Source organism: Babylonia areolata, chromosome 2, assembly GCF_041734735.1.
Source record: "Babylonia areolata isolate BAREFJ2019XMU chromosome 2, ASM4173473v1, whole genome shotgun sequence".
NCBI classification, from domain to species: domain Eukaryota; kingdom Metazoa; phylum Mollusca; class Gastropoda; order Neogastropoda; family Buccinidae; genus Babylonia; species Babylonia areolata.
In genome coordinates this window covers 40742689-40760446 of record NC_134877.1, presented here as the reverse complement: position 1 = coordinate 40760446, position 17758 = coordinate 40742689, and the positions used below count along the sequence as shown (strand labels likewise).

The following is a 17758-nucleotide window of genomic DNA, read 5'->3' as shown; positions in this document are numbered from 1 at the left end:
CCAGTGAATCCAACTAGCTGTTATGCCAGAATAAAAATTAGACATTCTGAATCACTACCACAAAACTTGGATGCTGTAAAGTCAGTAACAATATTTCAACTGACTCATGCATACATGAGCACCCCAGATCCCCCCACCACCACCTACCTCCCCCCCACCCCCCACACACACATACACACAAGAAAAAGAGGAAAGAAAATCAATTATCATCATCATGTTTCATCACTTAAATGAAAATCATCCAGTAGATTTCTGTACAAACAGTGGTCTTCCATTATATCCTTGACTGCAGATAAACTGTTGCAAGTCACACTTCTCCACTGTCACAGTGCTGTGAGTTATAGCTCAGAACAACCTTGACTTACAGACTGAAACAGACATGTTTCCCCTGTGAATACACAGGCATAAACCACCATGTATGGCATGTCCTCTTCAGAGGCAACTGGTAATCTTTAATTATGTAAATCACATTCAGCTGGAGGCTATAATACAAAGTTAATACTTACAAGAAAAATGAAAACAAACTGAATCAACAAAATTTCACATTACAATTTTACTCAACCACATCAGATGAAGGCAAGCAAGCATACCATTTACAGAAGAAATACTTATGAATTCTTAGAGCACATCTCAAAAGAATACTTTTAGGCACATCAAACGCATTATTGGTATGAATAAATGGAAAAAAACCTTCAATGAAAAACGCCAGTTAACCAATGGATCATTTTTCCTTTTTCTAGTTTCCATTTACATTTTAAACATACAAGGTCAATGCATTAACAGACTATACAAATATGAACTGCTTACAGAATGGTTTCAGAAACTGAGAATGTTTTCATTACATTCACAAAAAACAAAAACCTGTGGGATAGTCAGTTGTGATATCATTCATCTGTCTTGCATCAACTTTTCTTCCTTATTTGATATGGATATATGCTCTCATATTCATCTTTGTACTGTGAAAATAATGTCCACTTCACTGCAGTACATACACTGAACATTCTACGTCAGAGACTTGCAGCGTTACATTATCACTCTTTATATATTACACACTCTTCATGTTACACAACTCTTTGCCACAATTCTAATTTGTGCACACACAGCACATACAATTTCAACTGGTTGCAATGACACAAGGATTATCTCACCATGCATCCTTTTTCTTACTGGCACATACATCACAGTCTTTCATTAACATTCAAATATATCATCAACACAATAAGAAATATAAAAAGGCAATGCATCCTCTAAAATTTAAAAACTTTTTTTTAACACACACACACAACGTCCACAAAGATTTCCTTTGACAAGCTCTAAAAAACAACAACAAACAAACAAAAAAACAAACAAACAAAAAACCCCCCACACACATCACACATGCAGTCTCAGCATAATTCATCAGCATGTGCACTGTCAGTTCAACAAGACACACAAAGCATGGATCCGTAATGATGTGTTCTCAGTGAGTTCCCCTGCTGCAGTGAAGCCTGCAGGTCAAAGGGCTGTCAACGATGTTGCTTCACACATTATATAGTACACTGTCCGTGAACTGAAAAACCCAGAAGAAATGAAATTCCACAAAACAAAAATTAATGTTTGAAAACATTGTGGCTGACTGGCAAATATACAGTAAACTGATTCAAAACATCTGTACGTCTCAAGATGTGTATCGTGAGTTATTTGTGTTTCTGTCAAGCTATCATTCACATGTGCATGTCTCAAGAGTCCACAAGTATGAAGCATTTGGGTTCTGGTCAAGTTTTAAGCAAGTATGTCTCAAATCATCATGGAGTATCAAACAAGCAATCATTTGGGTTTTAGTCAACTCATTACAATGCAGTTAAATCATCACACAGACAAACAAGAAATACTAGACCCAGTGATACATTACTTTTTAACAATGCGAGCCAATATGAAGTTTGATGACACAACAACACCATAAAGACCATTTCTTGTAACACACCCAAAGGTTCATCAACAGTACTTCAAGAAAATCACACATGTAACAGATTCACACTGCAATGATAACCAGTCATGCCATTCTCAATGGTCAAATCAAATCAGGATTTTTCACAAGGATGCGGATGACAAGGGACACCTCTGGGCTGCTAAAGTAAATTTTAAAACGACTGTACAAATCTAAACACTAGAAAGAAGACACAGACAAGACACAGACACACTGCCACACACACACCAACTACAGTTCATAATCAAAAACTTCAATCATGAAAGCAAACGTATATAAATTATTATATCAATAATCTCAGTGGGAAGAGAAAAGACCACACTTGTGTTGTAAAATTCAAAAACTGACACAAGTCAGGGATGAATTCTAACTCTACATGTCTATAGCAAACTACTTCTTCTTTGTTTGTGGGCTGCAACTCCAAAGTTCACTCCTATGTACATGAGTGGGATTTTACGTGTATGACTGTTTTCACCCCGCCATGTAGGCAGCCATACTCTACTTTCGAGGATGTGCATGCTGGGTATGTTCTTGTGTTTCCATAACCCACCGAACGCTGACATGGATTATAGGATCTTAAACGTGCGTATTTGATCTTCTGTTTGCGTACACACACGAAGAAGGTTCAGGCACTAGCAGGTCTGCACATACGCTGATCTGGGAGATTGGAAAAATCTACATCCTTTATCCACCAGGCGCCGTCACCGTGATTCGAACCCAAGACCCTCAGATTGAAAGTCCAACACTCTAACTCTATTGTATTCCTTATTACTTTTTGTCACAACATATTTTTCTGTGCGAGATTCAAGCTGCTCTCTCTGGGGAGAGTGTGTCACTATGCTACTCTTGTTCTTTTTTTCTGTCTGCAAGTGTGTTTCTTTTATTATAAAAATGAATTTTTCTACTGAATTTTGCCAGGGACAACCCATTTGTTGCTGTGGTTTCTTTCATGTGCGCTAAGTGCAAGCTGCACATGGAGCCTTGGTTTATCGCCCCATCCAAATAATTCTGTTCTTTCCTGTGACTGTCTCTGTGGGTTACAGAGTTTGCCAAAAATTGATCCAACAAATCTGAGTACATGATTTAAAAAAAGTTACAATTTAGTTCATTGAAAATCAGTATGTCTGGTTGATTTTATGGCGTTTTTATAAAGCACTAAAACACTGTGCAGTTTGACAGAGAACCTGGCATCACAATTTTCCAACTCCACTAAGTTCATGTGTTTTACCTCCTCCCACCATCCATGCCTCTGTCTTTTACTCTGCATGGTGGATTTGGAGGTGTTTCATTACATGTACACTGCACGCACCATGACTTTCCAGCTACTTTGATGTTACCTTGGTGAAAGGGGAAGCTACTGTGCATTCTTATCAATTAACACATACACGTACTGATATAAACTGACAGAAAGAGCTTGAAAAAAAAAATCAAAATTCGCAAAAACCGCACAATTCAAAATGAAATAACAAAATCACAAGCCATTTGCTTATACCAGATTTTACAATCAATCATTTAAGACATGCAGAGAATTTCAAGTCATAATAATTTATAAATATAACCCTTGAATTTATTTGAAAATGTCAGCCTTCTGTACTTCACAAAATGAACAAGTGATGTCACAAAGGTTTCAACAAACTGCATCTATGTAGAAAACATACACAAAAAAAGAATAAATGTCATAAAATTGAATTCTAACATAGTATTTACACAATGTACACACCAACGTGAACTTTACTCACCGTCTCAAACAGAATCTTAGCAAAATACAAGGATAGATTTTTCAACTACTCATCCAACAAAACTAAAACAATCGCAATCACACAAGCACACATGCGTGCGTGCACACACACACACACACACACACACACACACACTGATGGGCAGATAGTTGTCCATTCCTTTCAAATCCAAGTACCCCCAAAATTGTATGAAAACAAAACAAACAAACAAAAAAACCAACTAAATTCAGCCCTCATCCAAGCATCACTCAAGTCATTAAGCGTACACAGTGACTGATTACAACAAACAAGTTCAGAGACTTTTCACTCCCCAACAAGATACAGGGTCAAACACTCCTCAACTGGATACTGAATCAAACAACTTCAGGTCACTGCTGCTCTCTGTATTTCCCGTCGCCTTGCACATAGGTAAAAGTATGGCAGGTAAGAACATATCTTGCAATGATGATCTCAGAACAGTGAGGACAGAGCCGATTTGACAGGTTCACTTGACACACGAATGAATGTTTTCTGCTGCTCAGTGAGGTCACTTGCAAACACACCCACTACTGCCAACTGTTGCTGCACACGATTCAAGTAGCCATCGTCTGGGAAGCTGTATCTGTAACACAGTATCACTGACCCCCTATTTTTTTTATCTAAACATTTTGCTTATGTATATTCTAAATCTGTTTTGCAACCCTTCATATTAAGTCAGAATCAGATAAAGGGAAATATCATTTCTGAAATAAAGTAAATTCATTGTATTCAGATGAAAGGAATGGTCTGACTTTTGCTGGATACATTCACATTGTGGATTTCTTTATAACTAACATGCTGATCGCCTTACGAAATGTGGAGCAACTATTGATGATGGAATTCCTTGCGTCTTGCTATCCTCAGAAATGTGTGATATCATGGAAAAGGAACTGTTTTAATCTTTCTGAAGTCCTGTCCAAGGGTATTTTAATCTGTTGAATGTATACATTTTCAGCAATAATGTTAAAAGCATAATGCTTCAACTTTTGCTTGATTCCCAAGAAAGTGTTGGTAAAAAAGCAAACTGTTTATGCAATGAACATCTAGCAGTTGACACTATTCTTTTTGGAGGGGTGTGGGGGGGGGGAGGGTGGGGGGGGGGGGAGATATTGTTTCACTGTTAAAATTTGTCTCTTCTGAAACCAGCCAGTCACATGTTACACAGTCCAGAAGGAAATTTACTGTAAGCACCACCACCTTTCTTTCAACCACTGTATACATGTATGTTTGTTTCATCCCCCCCCACCCCCATCCCCCTTTCTTTTCCTTTTTCTTCTCTCCCTCCCCCTCATTCTAAATTTCCTTCAACTGTTAAAACCGTTCTGACAAATGTGAATTTTTTTTTTATTTCATTAATCTTGAGTCTGAAATCACCAACTTGTGTGACCAGACTACAGGTAAACTACCAATCAACCTTAAGCAAGAGATTTCACAAACTACTGTGAACTTAAAAACAAAGATCAGGTCCATCTAACAGACATAAGATAAAACTGGCTGACTGTAGGGCAACGGCAGCAACAACCTACGCAATATTAAAACAATGATCTCCATAACAACTGTGGAAGAACCTGTAAAACCATCCTGTCATCCAATCAAAATACTACATACCTGGCAGCTTGCTTTTTGGCTGTCTTGTGTTCAATGCCACTCCAGGTTATACCATATTCTGGTGTTCGTTGAGAGTGAAACCGACTGGATCTCTGGATCTCACCCAGTGTGAAAAGCAAGCCTCGATCAAACGCTATCTTCAGGAGCATCAGAACTTCTCGGCCTTCAGGTACATCAGGAAGATAGGCAGTTTCTTCTTTTCCAAGGTATTTTTCTTCTGCATACTGCCTAGCCTGAAATTTGGAACAAGTCTGTTTACTCTGCAGCAATTGCAATTCTTCATTTTGTCAAATAATATAGCTCATTGGCAATATATGCTTATGCAAGCAATGTTGGCAAACAAGCAATATTGAAAGATGTGATTCAGGAAACAGCTGACGGGGAAATAAAAGTAGTAGTAGTGATCTGTGAATGCTAAGCAAATGATCAATAGTTAACATGAAAATGTAATTTAGGTGGACAACAGTTAACATGTTATTTTCTTCTTCTCTTTTTCTCTGTGTGTGTGTGTGTGTTTATCTGTTCTGCCAACCCCGCCAACCCCCATTTCCTCCCCTATCCTTCTACCCAAACCTCTGCCTTGCTAAATCCTCTCAACCCCATACCCCCCCCCCTCCCCCTCCAACCCAGTGGAGGTAAACCCAATGTAAAAGATGCAAATGGCAATTTCTACCACCTGTTCCTTGTATTATTATTTTTTTTTTTTTTAAGAATTAAAACATTATATCATACTATATTCATACTATAATACATAATACATTATATTACATTACATCATATCATATCATTACATCAATCTTTGTCACAACAGGTTTCTTTGTGTGAAATTCAAGACAGCTCATCACTACAGTGCAGAGCCACTTTTTTTCCTTTCTTTTTTCAACCTGTAAGTATATTTGTTTTCCTATCACAATGGATTTTTCTACAGAATTTTGCCAGGGACAACCCTTTTGTTGGTATGGGTTCTTTTCCATGCACTAAGTGCACGCTACACACGGGACCTCAGTTTATCATCTCATCTGAATGACTAGTGTCCAGATGACCACTTAAGGTCTAGTGGATGGGGAGAGAATACTGATGAATGTGGAATCAGATCTCATGCCCTCAGATTCTCTGGCTTCTTGCATGTCCGTGTTACCACAAGGCTACCACACCACACAAGTAAGTTAGCCACACACTCATCAGAAAAATGTTCGCCGGCGATGCTGCAATTGTTTTGTGTACAAAGGACGTTAAACACCTGACAGACAGACTTGTTATGGCATGCAGTGATTCTGAGACATTGTAATTGTTTTCTGTGACTTTTGCTGTTGATCAAGATGAATGATTCATTCACAGAGGTGGTTTTTTTCGTTTTTTGTTTTTGTTTTTTTAAAAGAAGTAGTCAACACTGTGGCTTATTTCTTTCAAACCTGTACTGCTGCATTGAGTTCTTTCTTTAGTTAAGCGTCTTTTCACTATCAGTGATATTAGATGATACAAAAAAAAGAAAGTGGGGAGGTGGGGGGGGGGGGGGTGTGGAGGGGGGGGGGGAGGGTGGAAGGGGGGCACAGGGAAGGGGTGAGGGAAGAGGAAAACAGAAAAGGTAGAAATCTACCAAAAAATCTGTAACTAACATGCAATTACATTTAACAGTAACAATTCATTAATGATAATAATAATCAGAAACCATTTACAAAATTCTGAAGTACATTCAAGGAATGTAGAAATAGGGCTATGAAATAATGCAGAATAGTTATTCTCTTTGAAATACTTGGCAAGAAGGTATGTAACTGCTGACAGTGAAACAAACAATGATGCAAGCTGAACTGCTTACCACAGATGCATGTAACATTTTTACTCTACTTTGTCTTCAGCGCATCAAGTTTTATATGGAAGAAAGTAGAGGTTATCAATCTTGTTCAGCAAGCTGATGGATTCAGTATCTTTTCTTTAATAATATTCTCGGGGAATGATCTCCTTTATGTTTTAAAAAGTTTTCCTTCCATCGGTTATGAAATCGACCCCATACTGATTTTTCTAATAAAGCGTATGTCTCTTTTACGGAAAGATGGACATGTATTTTTGTCGATTTTTCTGAATCTTGTGCTCCTCTTTTTGCTGCTTTATCAGCAGTTTCATTGCCATGGATGCCCACATGAGAAGGCACCCAACAAAAACTGACCTCAGTCCCTTTAATCCTCAAACAATGTACCAAATGATTTGCCTCAATAACTAAGTCAGGTCTTGTTTCAAGGCTAAATAAATGTAGAGCATCAAGTACTGATTTGGAATCAACAAAGCATGCTATTTTCGAGAAAACCATTTGATGGCTCACTAAGTAGTTCAGAGTTTGTATAGTAGCAATTAGCTGTGAATATGGAAAGATGTTTTCCAATAAAGTAATATTTTTCAACTTTAAAGGCAGGAAGAAAGAAAACCGCACCAGCATTTTTATCATCAAGAACAGATCCGTCTGTAAATATATGGAGATAATTCTGATATTTTTCTGCATTGAGTGTGTGTGAGTGAGTGTGTGTGTAAACATTTTCCATCATATGGTTCAGTCTTAAAATAAGACTTTTTCACAAATGTATTTGTATATCAAACTTTGGTGTCTTACAGTACATATCACACTGTTGTAACAAGATTTACTTGATGGTGGTTGTGAGACATCCCTCCTTCCCTACTACACCTTCTCCCGAACTCTACCCTGCCATGTACCATGAATATTTTTTAATTTGGTATAAATGTGATCCACTGTTATGATGGAATGACTGTGTGTTTTGTTAAGTACGTTTCAATTTTTTCTCTCCAAGAACAAACCTGAAGGCAAATTTCTGTACACTGTGATCAGGCAATAAAGTGATAGATCACTGAACAGGTACAGAGATTAACCCAAACCTGTAACAATCCATATTCCAACACATGTCATTATCACCCTGCTCAATTCTGTTTCCCTATTTAAAGTTCCTCACTGGTTTTATAATGGTCACTGAACACTGTTCCATGTGAAACAAAAGGTTAAAAAGATGGTGTTAACACTTCACTGAGGTGAGTTTATTCCTGAACCCATGGTTCCCCCTTCCATACAACTGTAAAACTTCCAGTTTGACAAATCTGTTTTTTTATGATGATTTCAAGATGACATTATCACAAAAATCTGTTAAAAAGGTGACTGGAATTTTATTATGTTTTTTTAAGTATCCAGTTAATCTTTAGATATGCAAACGTAATAGGTAGTGCACATAAAATGTGTGAGATCTGATGATGTAAAATACCTTCGTCAAATTCAGTTTTCGCTCACACAAATCACAACTGATGTATAGATAATAAAAGCTACACATGAGCTTTGTCCTAAAATGTGACACTCAAAACTTAAAAACAATGAAATCATAAAGTGCAACTTACTTGCTCACTGTGTTTCCCGCCTGGGAATTTGTATGAAATGACAAATGTCCCTGGAGGAAACCCTGGTAGCTGCTGTGTTTTGTCATACTTGACTTTCATTGTTCCCTTTGGCTGGTCACCATGTATTTCACCCCATGCTGTCCCACAATCAGGACACTTTGGCTCCATCAATTGTTTAGAACAGTCATCACAGAGATTGTGTCCACATGTATCCAGGGTCTTGCACTGCTTCTCGTTCCGACACAGTGAGCAGACAGGTGTGGTGCTGTGCCTTGAATTCTGCCTCCTGTCTGGTTTGGCTTTGTCAGTGTTGTCAACAGCCCTTTCGAAGCATTCTTTCAATGTTTGTATGCTCTTTTCTTCAGGGTGGACAATGTAAATTTCTGTTATTGCTACATCTGGCATGGTGCTGACGTTTTTCACTGCCTGGTACAAAGCCACAGCAAATGCTTCTAGCGCCTGATCTGAATCTGTAAAATATAAGAATTCATATCAATTTTAATATATAACAAAAAGAGCAATTACTTTGCAACTTGACCACATTCTGTTAAAGTGTGTATGAATGTTACATCAATCATTTTCACAATATTTCATGGCACAGTTCCCCTATCTTTGCAAATAAAACTTGCAAACGAGGATTCTGAAACAATTTAACATGATGGAGAGATGTAGGAGGGGGAGCAGAATGTAGGACCAGGATGGATCATACACAGCCCATGGTAACCCCTGTTCAGTGATGGGCACAATCACATAGATCTAGATGGATTCTGGGGAGGTGTGATTGTAGTGGGAGGACCACACCACTTCATTTAATGTGAAGGTGCTGTCACCTATCCTGTGATTGGGGCACGGAACAGGATCACAGCAACAGAGGACATGGATGATATTGTTGAGGTGAAAGTTATTAACATTTGAATTATCTTTCTTGATGCTAAGAGAAAATAGAGGGCACCAGATGAACAACAATGGTCAGGGCCACAGCAGATCACAGTCCAGTTTCTGTTTGTTTATTTCACTTTTTATTAAATCTGTTCTTCATAGCACGAAAGATGTATCTGATCTTAGCTGTCTGAGCAACAACACAACAAATATGTCCCCTGCTGGGTTCCAGGGAGAAACAAACCCACCTGGGCCTCCAATGGTTTCTAGACACATCGGGAGTTAGAATGGTTGGATGACTGTCTGTACTTACTGACCCCTGCATCTGAAGCTGGGATAGGTGACAACTGTCAGTGGCCCTTTTACCCTAGCCAGTCTTGCAGGGTGGAACAATTGTCCAAATAGAAATATCTGTGCCATCCTTGACAATCCATGGGATCATTATTATCACCAACAGGTACAGAGAATAACTCAAACCCACAAACATAAAGGGGGTCCCCAAGTGGAAGGCTGGTCAAGAACACACCGACGTTACACCCCTCAAGTCTGCTGTTTGCCAATGGCAGAGCAAGACATGGCATGTGATTGAACACAAAACCAATGTGGCTTCAATGAACAACTTCATTCTCAAGTTGAGACAAGGACAGAAGAAATATATAAATTGTGAAAAACAATGGACAGAAGGAACCAAGAGTGGAAAAGGTAAAGAGAGCCACAGAATAAACAAAATAAAGTGCCAAGTACATAAACAAAAGACTTCATGAAACAAAGAGCATAAATCTGAGTGACGTTCAGTCCGCTGTTGGCCACATAATGTGAAACGGTGAATTTCTATGCTCTGAGGGGAGAAAATTGCACTTATTGGCTGAACTATAAATAGGCCTGGGGGTGTCTTAATACCGCATCAGTCACACACAAGAAAATGGCCAACTGGCCAAACCAGTTTGACACCATCAGGGCATGATGTCAAATAAATAATTCACACTCACACAGAAGTGACAAGAACACATTTCTTGATAAAGGAAAATAAACTATCATCAGTATAAAGTGTTACAACTATTGTAAAGTGTGTTTCCAAAATGCATCAAAAACAAAAGACAAATAATGTTGATATTCTTCAGTGCTTGTGAAATAAAAGATGCAAGACAACAAACAAACAAACAAAAAGCTAAAAAAGAATGTTACTAAAAGTGTCTTACTATGATGTTTTCCATATGGATATCCTGGGAAGGCAACAGTTCTCCTTCTGGCCTGGCTCACTTTGATGAGGACTTTCTGTGCACCTGCATGGATTTCCTGTTGGCTGTCTCTGTGGTACAGGCCAACCACAGGCAACAGCACCATTCTGCTGTTTGACTCTGTGATATCAATGTCCCCTCTGTGATGTACTTTTATGCCATAATTAGGAACAAACTCAGCGGAAAATTTACTGTTCGCAGACATAAATTTCCTTGAAAATGTATCTTTGAAACTTTGACCCTCAACCTGCCAAAGAACAATGGCATCTGTGCTGACACTGATGTCATCTTTACACTGGAACAGAACACGGATGCCGTGACAGTCAACAACTGCAGTACTGTCTCCAGGATGGTGTCTGCTCCGACGATTTTCCAGTGTCTGGTCACCTCCAGCTTGATGTGACCTCAGTTGGGAAGGCTGGACATCGGGATTTGTGGGCTCTGGCCTTGTGGGTTGTGACCCTGTCGACTGTGGCCTTGCTGGCCCTACATTTGCGGGCTCTGGCCTACGACGTCTCCGTCCTCTTGACTCACTGACGGGAGCACTGTCTCCCGCTGGGGACTCGGACTGCGACCTCGCAAGCTGGATTGTGACTGGAGTGTTCCAAGAGTTTCTGAAAGTGTTTTGCATAACAGAGACCATGGTGTCGTTGACATCAACAAAATGGATGTGCTGTAGGCTGGTCCTGTGTCCCCATTCTTCATCAAACCTCTGCACTGCAGCCAGGTAACACTCTGAGCAGGTCTGCTGAGGAACACCAAATATGGCTGCAATCAGATATTAGAAAATCATCACAGCGTTTCGTTACAGGACTTGGTATTTCATATTTCTTATATATATATATATATATATATATATATATATATATATATATACACATATACATATATAGATCAATATATGTGTGTGTGTGTGTGAAAATTCAAAATCTATCATACACATTTTTCTATGGTGCATACTGAAAAAAAATTCTAGAAACATTTTTGGTTCGATAGTATATTCCCAACCGAATATAAATAATATATATGCAATGCATCTGACATGGACAGACATGCATTGATCAAATCATGCTCCTATCAATTTATTCACTACACACACAGAAAACTGGTCACAAAACACCCTCACCCCTTTCACTGTCACACATCAACACACCCAGCACCACCATTCACACCCACATATATCAAGGGAGTGAACTCTTGCCTAAATGTCAACTTTTCTGCAATGCTGAGCAAAACAAAAAAAGGTATTTGGATGTACAGTGCATGTTTACACAGCACAAGCACCTGCAGGTCATTTGAAGTGCATGTCAACTCTTCAGTAAAGGGCTTAACGTCAAAGAAAAAAATCCATTAAAAACCTTGTGCAATCAATCTCTCTCTCTCTCCCTTTATTTCTTGTTGTTTTTTTGTTTTGTTTTTGTTTTGATGTTTTTCGTGTTTTTGTTTTTGTTTTTTTTAGAGGGTTAGGGGGGGGGGGGCATGGGAGGGGCAGGAGGGGATGTGAGTTACAGAATTTAAAAAAAAATAAAAAGTACATTTTTACATCATCCTTTTTTTTTTTTTTTAAAATAAAACATTCTGATTTCATTCTGCCCTTTGATTTGAAATTACATTCACCCTTTTTCCATACAAACTGAGGCTCACCTGAGCTAATGGAGGAGACAGCAAGAGAAGTGAACCCATTCTCCGAGGCCAGTGAAAAACAGTTGTAAACTGTATCACTTAGATGTTGGCAACACTGTGTTTTGTCCTTGTAGTCAGTCCAGCGAGGTCCCACAGCATGGAGAACCTTCCTGCAAGGCAGGGCACCGCCTGTTGTGGCCACAACCTGGGTCACTTTCAGTGGACCAAACTTTCTTATGTACTCGTCTCCATCCGATTCCAGAGAAAAGCCAGCAGCACGAGCAATGGCATAGGCCACACCACCTCCATGAGCAAGGTGCTCGTTGGCAGCGTTCACAATGGCATCTACAGGCAGCTTGGTGATGTCAGTCCTGTACACAGACACTTTAATCCGGCCAACAGTTGTGGTCAGTTCAAGTGGACTAGTTTGCTGATGCCAGGCCTGGTGTGTGTATGGAGCATAGTTCACCATCTGTCCTGACCGTCCACCATCATCAAACCTTCTCCTGTGTCTGGTTGTGGTTTGGACCACTCCTGTCTTCACAAAAGACTGATCCATCTTTTGGATCTACTCTTCTAAATTTTTCTGGAACCCACAGCTGTAAGATCTGTAAGCATTAAATAATGTGTGTTCCTGATTAGGCACGTGCAAATTTACATGGAAACTTGTACACACGCGTGCACACACACACACACACACACAATAACACACACATCCTCACATACACAGTAAGGCACAGACAGAATGAGTGAAATATGTGCAGACAGACTGAAAGAAAGAGATAGGGGAGAAATTGAAAAAAAATGGTTTTTTAGCTATATATTTTCCATAACTCAGTACTTTCTTACGGTTAACTATATAATTAATTTACAGACAAAAAGCCTGAAATTAAGAGACTGAATGTGTGAATTTCCGCTAACAAAAAAACAGTAAAAGTTAGAACCATATAATCAATACTAGATGGTCTGGTCAGGTATGCTGCGTTCTCACTTGGATCTAGGTCATGCAGCAGAACCGGATAATAATAGATATGTGCAGTCTTTCTGTTTCTGTCAACTATATAAGCGTTTCTTACTAACAAAAACAGGTTACCCCTATTTATGTTATGTAACAGAAAGGAATAAGTGCTGTAACTAGTGTAAGTTCATTAAAAAAATTAAAAAAAAAAAAAAGCTGAAAAAGAGTACCAAAAAAAAAACAAAAAAACATAGCAAAAAAACTGTAAATATAGCCCAAGAATGTTTTGGAAGTATGTACAGGAAAGAACTAAACTAAGAACGAAAATAGGAGTACTGAAAAAAGAAGATGGTAGTTTAGCAGAAACAGATAGGGAAAAAGCAGAAACTTTAAATAATTTCTTTGCAAGTGGTTTTTTTTTTGTTTTTTTTTTACAAAAGAGACTGTTACAAATTTACTTAACCTTGGAGAAAGCTCCAGATCAGGAAATATCCATGTATCATTGTATGTGATCTAAGGGTCGCCCTTATGGCAGTGGAAAATAAATTAAAAGCTTTAGACCCATATAAAGCACAAGGACCAGACCAAATACCTTCATGGCTCTTAAAAGAGTTGAGCAAAGAGTTGGCTATTCCACTGAGCATCATATATAATAAGTCACTTGAAAGTGCTTCCATACCAAACGACTGGAAGATGGCTGAGGTAACAGCTATTTACAAGAAAGGGTCAAAACAAGAACCAGGTAATTATAGACTAGTGAGCCTGACATGTATAGTGTGTAAGATTTTAGAATCTTTTATTAATTTATTAGAGATGCAATGATTTCACATATGAAAATAATTAACCTTTGTGCATAGCTTAAGACAGAATAGATCATGCATAACGCAACTATTAGAAGTAATTGAAGATCTGACTAAAATGACAGACAGCGGTAAATCTATTGACATAATTTATTTAGACTTCAAAAAAGCATTTGATTCTGTCCCACACGAAAGACTGTTATTAAAATTAGCCTCGTAGTCATATGGTATTATTGGTAACTTACTGAACTGGACAAGAAGCTTCTTTACAGGTAGAACACAATTAGTTATGATAGGAGAAGAAAAGTCAACTTGCGCAAACGTAATCAGTGGTATTCCACAGGGCAGTATTCTTGGACCAGTACTTTTTACAATATATATAAACGACCTTCCTGATTGTATACAAAATATGTGTAAAATTTTCCCAGATGACACTAATATTTATGGTGATGCACGCAAAAATCTCACATTACAAACTAATTTATATACACTACAAGAACGGTCTAACCAATGAAACCTTTATTTTAACGTTTCAAAGTGTAAAGTAATGCACATAGGGAAAAGAATCTAAATAACAATTACCATATGAAAATAGAAAACAACGCAGAATATTGAGAAATGCCATAGTGAGAAAGACCTTGGAATAACGTTTGACAATAAACTTTCCTTTGATACACATATTGATAATATTATAAATAAACCCAATCAAATGACTGGTGTAATTAAGAGAGCCTTCAATTACTTAGACAAAGATATATTTCTCAATTTATACAAAGCATTATTTAGTTAGGTTGCATGTAGAGTATGGTAATATTGTGTGGTACCCATACCTCAAGAGACAATCTATAGCATTAGAAAGGGTCCAAAGAAGAGCAACAAAATTATTAAAAGAATGCAAGAGTATGAGTTACCAACAAAGACTTACATATTTAAATCTACATTCACTAAAATATAGAAGAGTAAGAGGAGATTTGACTGAAACTTATAAGATATTAAATAACATAAATGATGTAAATGCAAGACATATCTTTAGAATGTCGGACTATGATAGTACAACCACAAGGAACGCAGTAAAGAAAATTTGTTTAAAACACTGCAACACCAATATTAGAAAAAATTCATTGGCTAACCGAATTGCACAAACATGGAATGCACTACCAACCGAAGTTAAACTTGCACAAAATACTAACACATTAAAAAATCTCCTTGACCCCAACACCATCTTAAAAGAAAAAAAAATGACTATGATAAATAAAACAAAGTTTTTTGCAGAAGTGTACTTGTGTACACCACCCAACAACAACAAACAAAAGAGGAAAATAAATGAATTAAAAAAAAAATGGAAGAAGTGAAGATGAAGATTTGATGGGGACATAAAAAGGCAGAGAGGTCGAGACAGATGACTGCCAGTCCCTATACTATTACTACTACTACTTATGGAATTTCTCCAGTTCACAAACCAATTTATTTAAAGTGTATGGCTACACCCAATGACACGCCATTGTCATTGCTCCGGAATACACAAAGCAGGTGAGATTTCAAATACAGAAATCACAGCTTCTTTAAGTTTAACTCTTCCAAACCCAGATGGATTTCCCTTTCCCATTTTAAAGTTTCAAATGTTATATATGCAGAATGCCTATCAACAGATAGTACAAGATAACTACATTACCATATAACAGAAGACACCACACAGGACATTGAAAAATGTCAAAGTGAGAAAGACCTTGGCATAATTTTTGATAATAAACTATCTTTTGACATGCATATACAGAATATAATAAATAAAGCCAACCAGATGATAGGAATAATTAAGAAAACATTTACCTATTTAGATAGATATATTTCTTAAACTGTATAAAACATTAGTTTGATCACAAGTGGAATATGGCAATATTGTGTGGCACCCATACCTCAAGAGACAATCTATAGCCATAGAAAGGGTACAAAGAAGAGCAACTAAAATATTAAAAGAATGCAAATCTATGAGCTATCAACAGAGACTTATAATGTTATATACTTAATATGCATTCATTAATGGGAAGAAGGCTAAGAGGGGATTTAACAGAAACATACAAAATGTTAAATTGCTATTATAATGAAGTCAATGTGAATAATAATTAATATTTTTAGAATGTCAGATTATGAGAGTACAAGAAATTCAACGATGAAAATTTGTAAAGAGCCCTGTAATACTAACCTAAGGAAAAATTCATTAGCTAATAGAATTACACAAATATGGAATGCACTACCAATCGAAAATAAACTTGCACAAAATACTAATGTGTTCAAAAATCTCCTTGACATGAACATCAATTTAAAAGAAAAATTTACTGACTTTGATGAGTGATTTACAGAACATGTAAAAGAAAACATATGTATCGCACAAATAAAAGGATACCGATATTGAAGGGGACATAAAAAAAATGGCCAAGAGGCCTAGGCAGTCAAATACCAGTCCCTACACCACCACCACTACTACTACTACTACTATTAGTATTACATCATTAGTAAAAAATACCACTGATGAAAAGAAAACATGAATCAAACTCAAAATGTGGGTCTTTGGTCCCAAACCATGTAAAACAGAACTACAAGAAAAACAAAGGCCCATCTAAAACCATGTGGTAGGGAAACACATGTTCTCAACCTTCACAAAGAACATCATGATCATTGCCACAAGTTCACCACACAGGGGCAACAAAGAATCCGACTGTATGGCACGAAAGACATGTACAGATGTTGACAACACAGTGCATTGGATGACAAAGATCAGTTCAAAACTAGACTCTGTGGCATGAAACACGGGTTAACCACACAGTACATTTACATGTCCCTTGAAAGCAGGCACACAGAACAAAAATGAATAATTCTACTCACCTCAGTCAGAGATGACAGCCTCAGTCTGAACAGTGAAAAAGATGAAATGGAAAAAAGGTCAAGCTGTTCGTGGCTTTGGCCTCGCAGATTCGATAGACTGGAGTTTAATGACCTAAAAAATGTGCCGTGATCAGGACCAGGGAGATTCGAAGTCTAAACTTCCGGTTTTTTTTCCATGAACAGGAAACTTGTTTAAATTAACTTTATACAGATATATAATACAAGATATATAAAAAAAACTTTCATCTTTTTCAATACACAGACCCAAAAAATCATTTGTTACATTGGTCTCTATTCAATGCTTTTACTCGCTATAGGAGGATCTCAAAAAGGTGTTATTTATTTTTTATGTGTTATCCATAAAGAGTGGTTCTGGTAAAACGATAAAGTTTGAGAAGGGAATGCTGATAGAAGAAGGGAGGTAATTCCGGTGGATTAACACAAGTTGTCTCTCTTGCATTGGAACTGAAATTGAAACTGACAAACAAATCTGACCCAAAGGCTTAGAGATAGTTATAAATAAATAAAAATTTTAAAAAATAATAAAAAAGTGGGGGGGGGGGGGGTAGAAACTTGTAGTAACTCTACAAAAAAAAAAATCCAATAACTACAGTTTATTTTGGAGCCAGATAGCATTTTGAAGATTATCTTTTGCCATT

At 37.5% G+C, this 17758-nt stretch overlaps 1 protein-coding gene across 1 annotated transcript; it reads right to left on the bottom strand.

The window, feature by feature from the left end:
* Positions 1 to 222: 222 nt before the first annotated feature.
* Positions 223 to 17213, bottom strand: LOC143301328 (uncharacterized). The gene is made up of 6 exons (XM_076615546.1): positions 17100 to 17213; positions 12483 to 13069; positions 10800 to 11606; positions 8722 to 9191; positions 5332 to 5564; positions 223 to 4306 (listed from the first exon to the last, which is right to left on the bottom strand). Exons 2-6 carry the CDS (start codon positions 13018 to 13020, stop codon positions 4156 to 4158), a joined length of 2199 nt encoding a protein of 732 aa, XP_076471661.1. The 5' UTR covers positions 13021 to 13069; positions 17100 to 17213; the 3' UTR covers positions 223 to 4155.
* Positions 17214 to 17758: the final 545 nt, after the last annotated feature.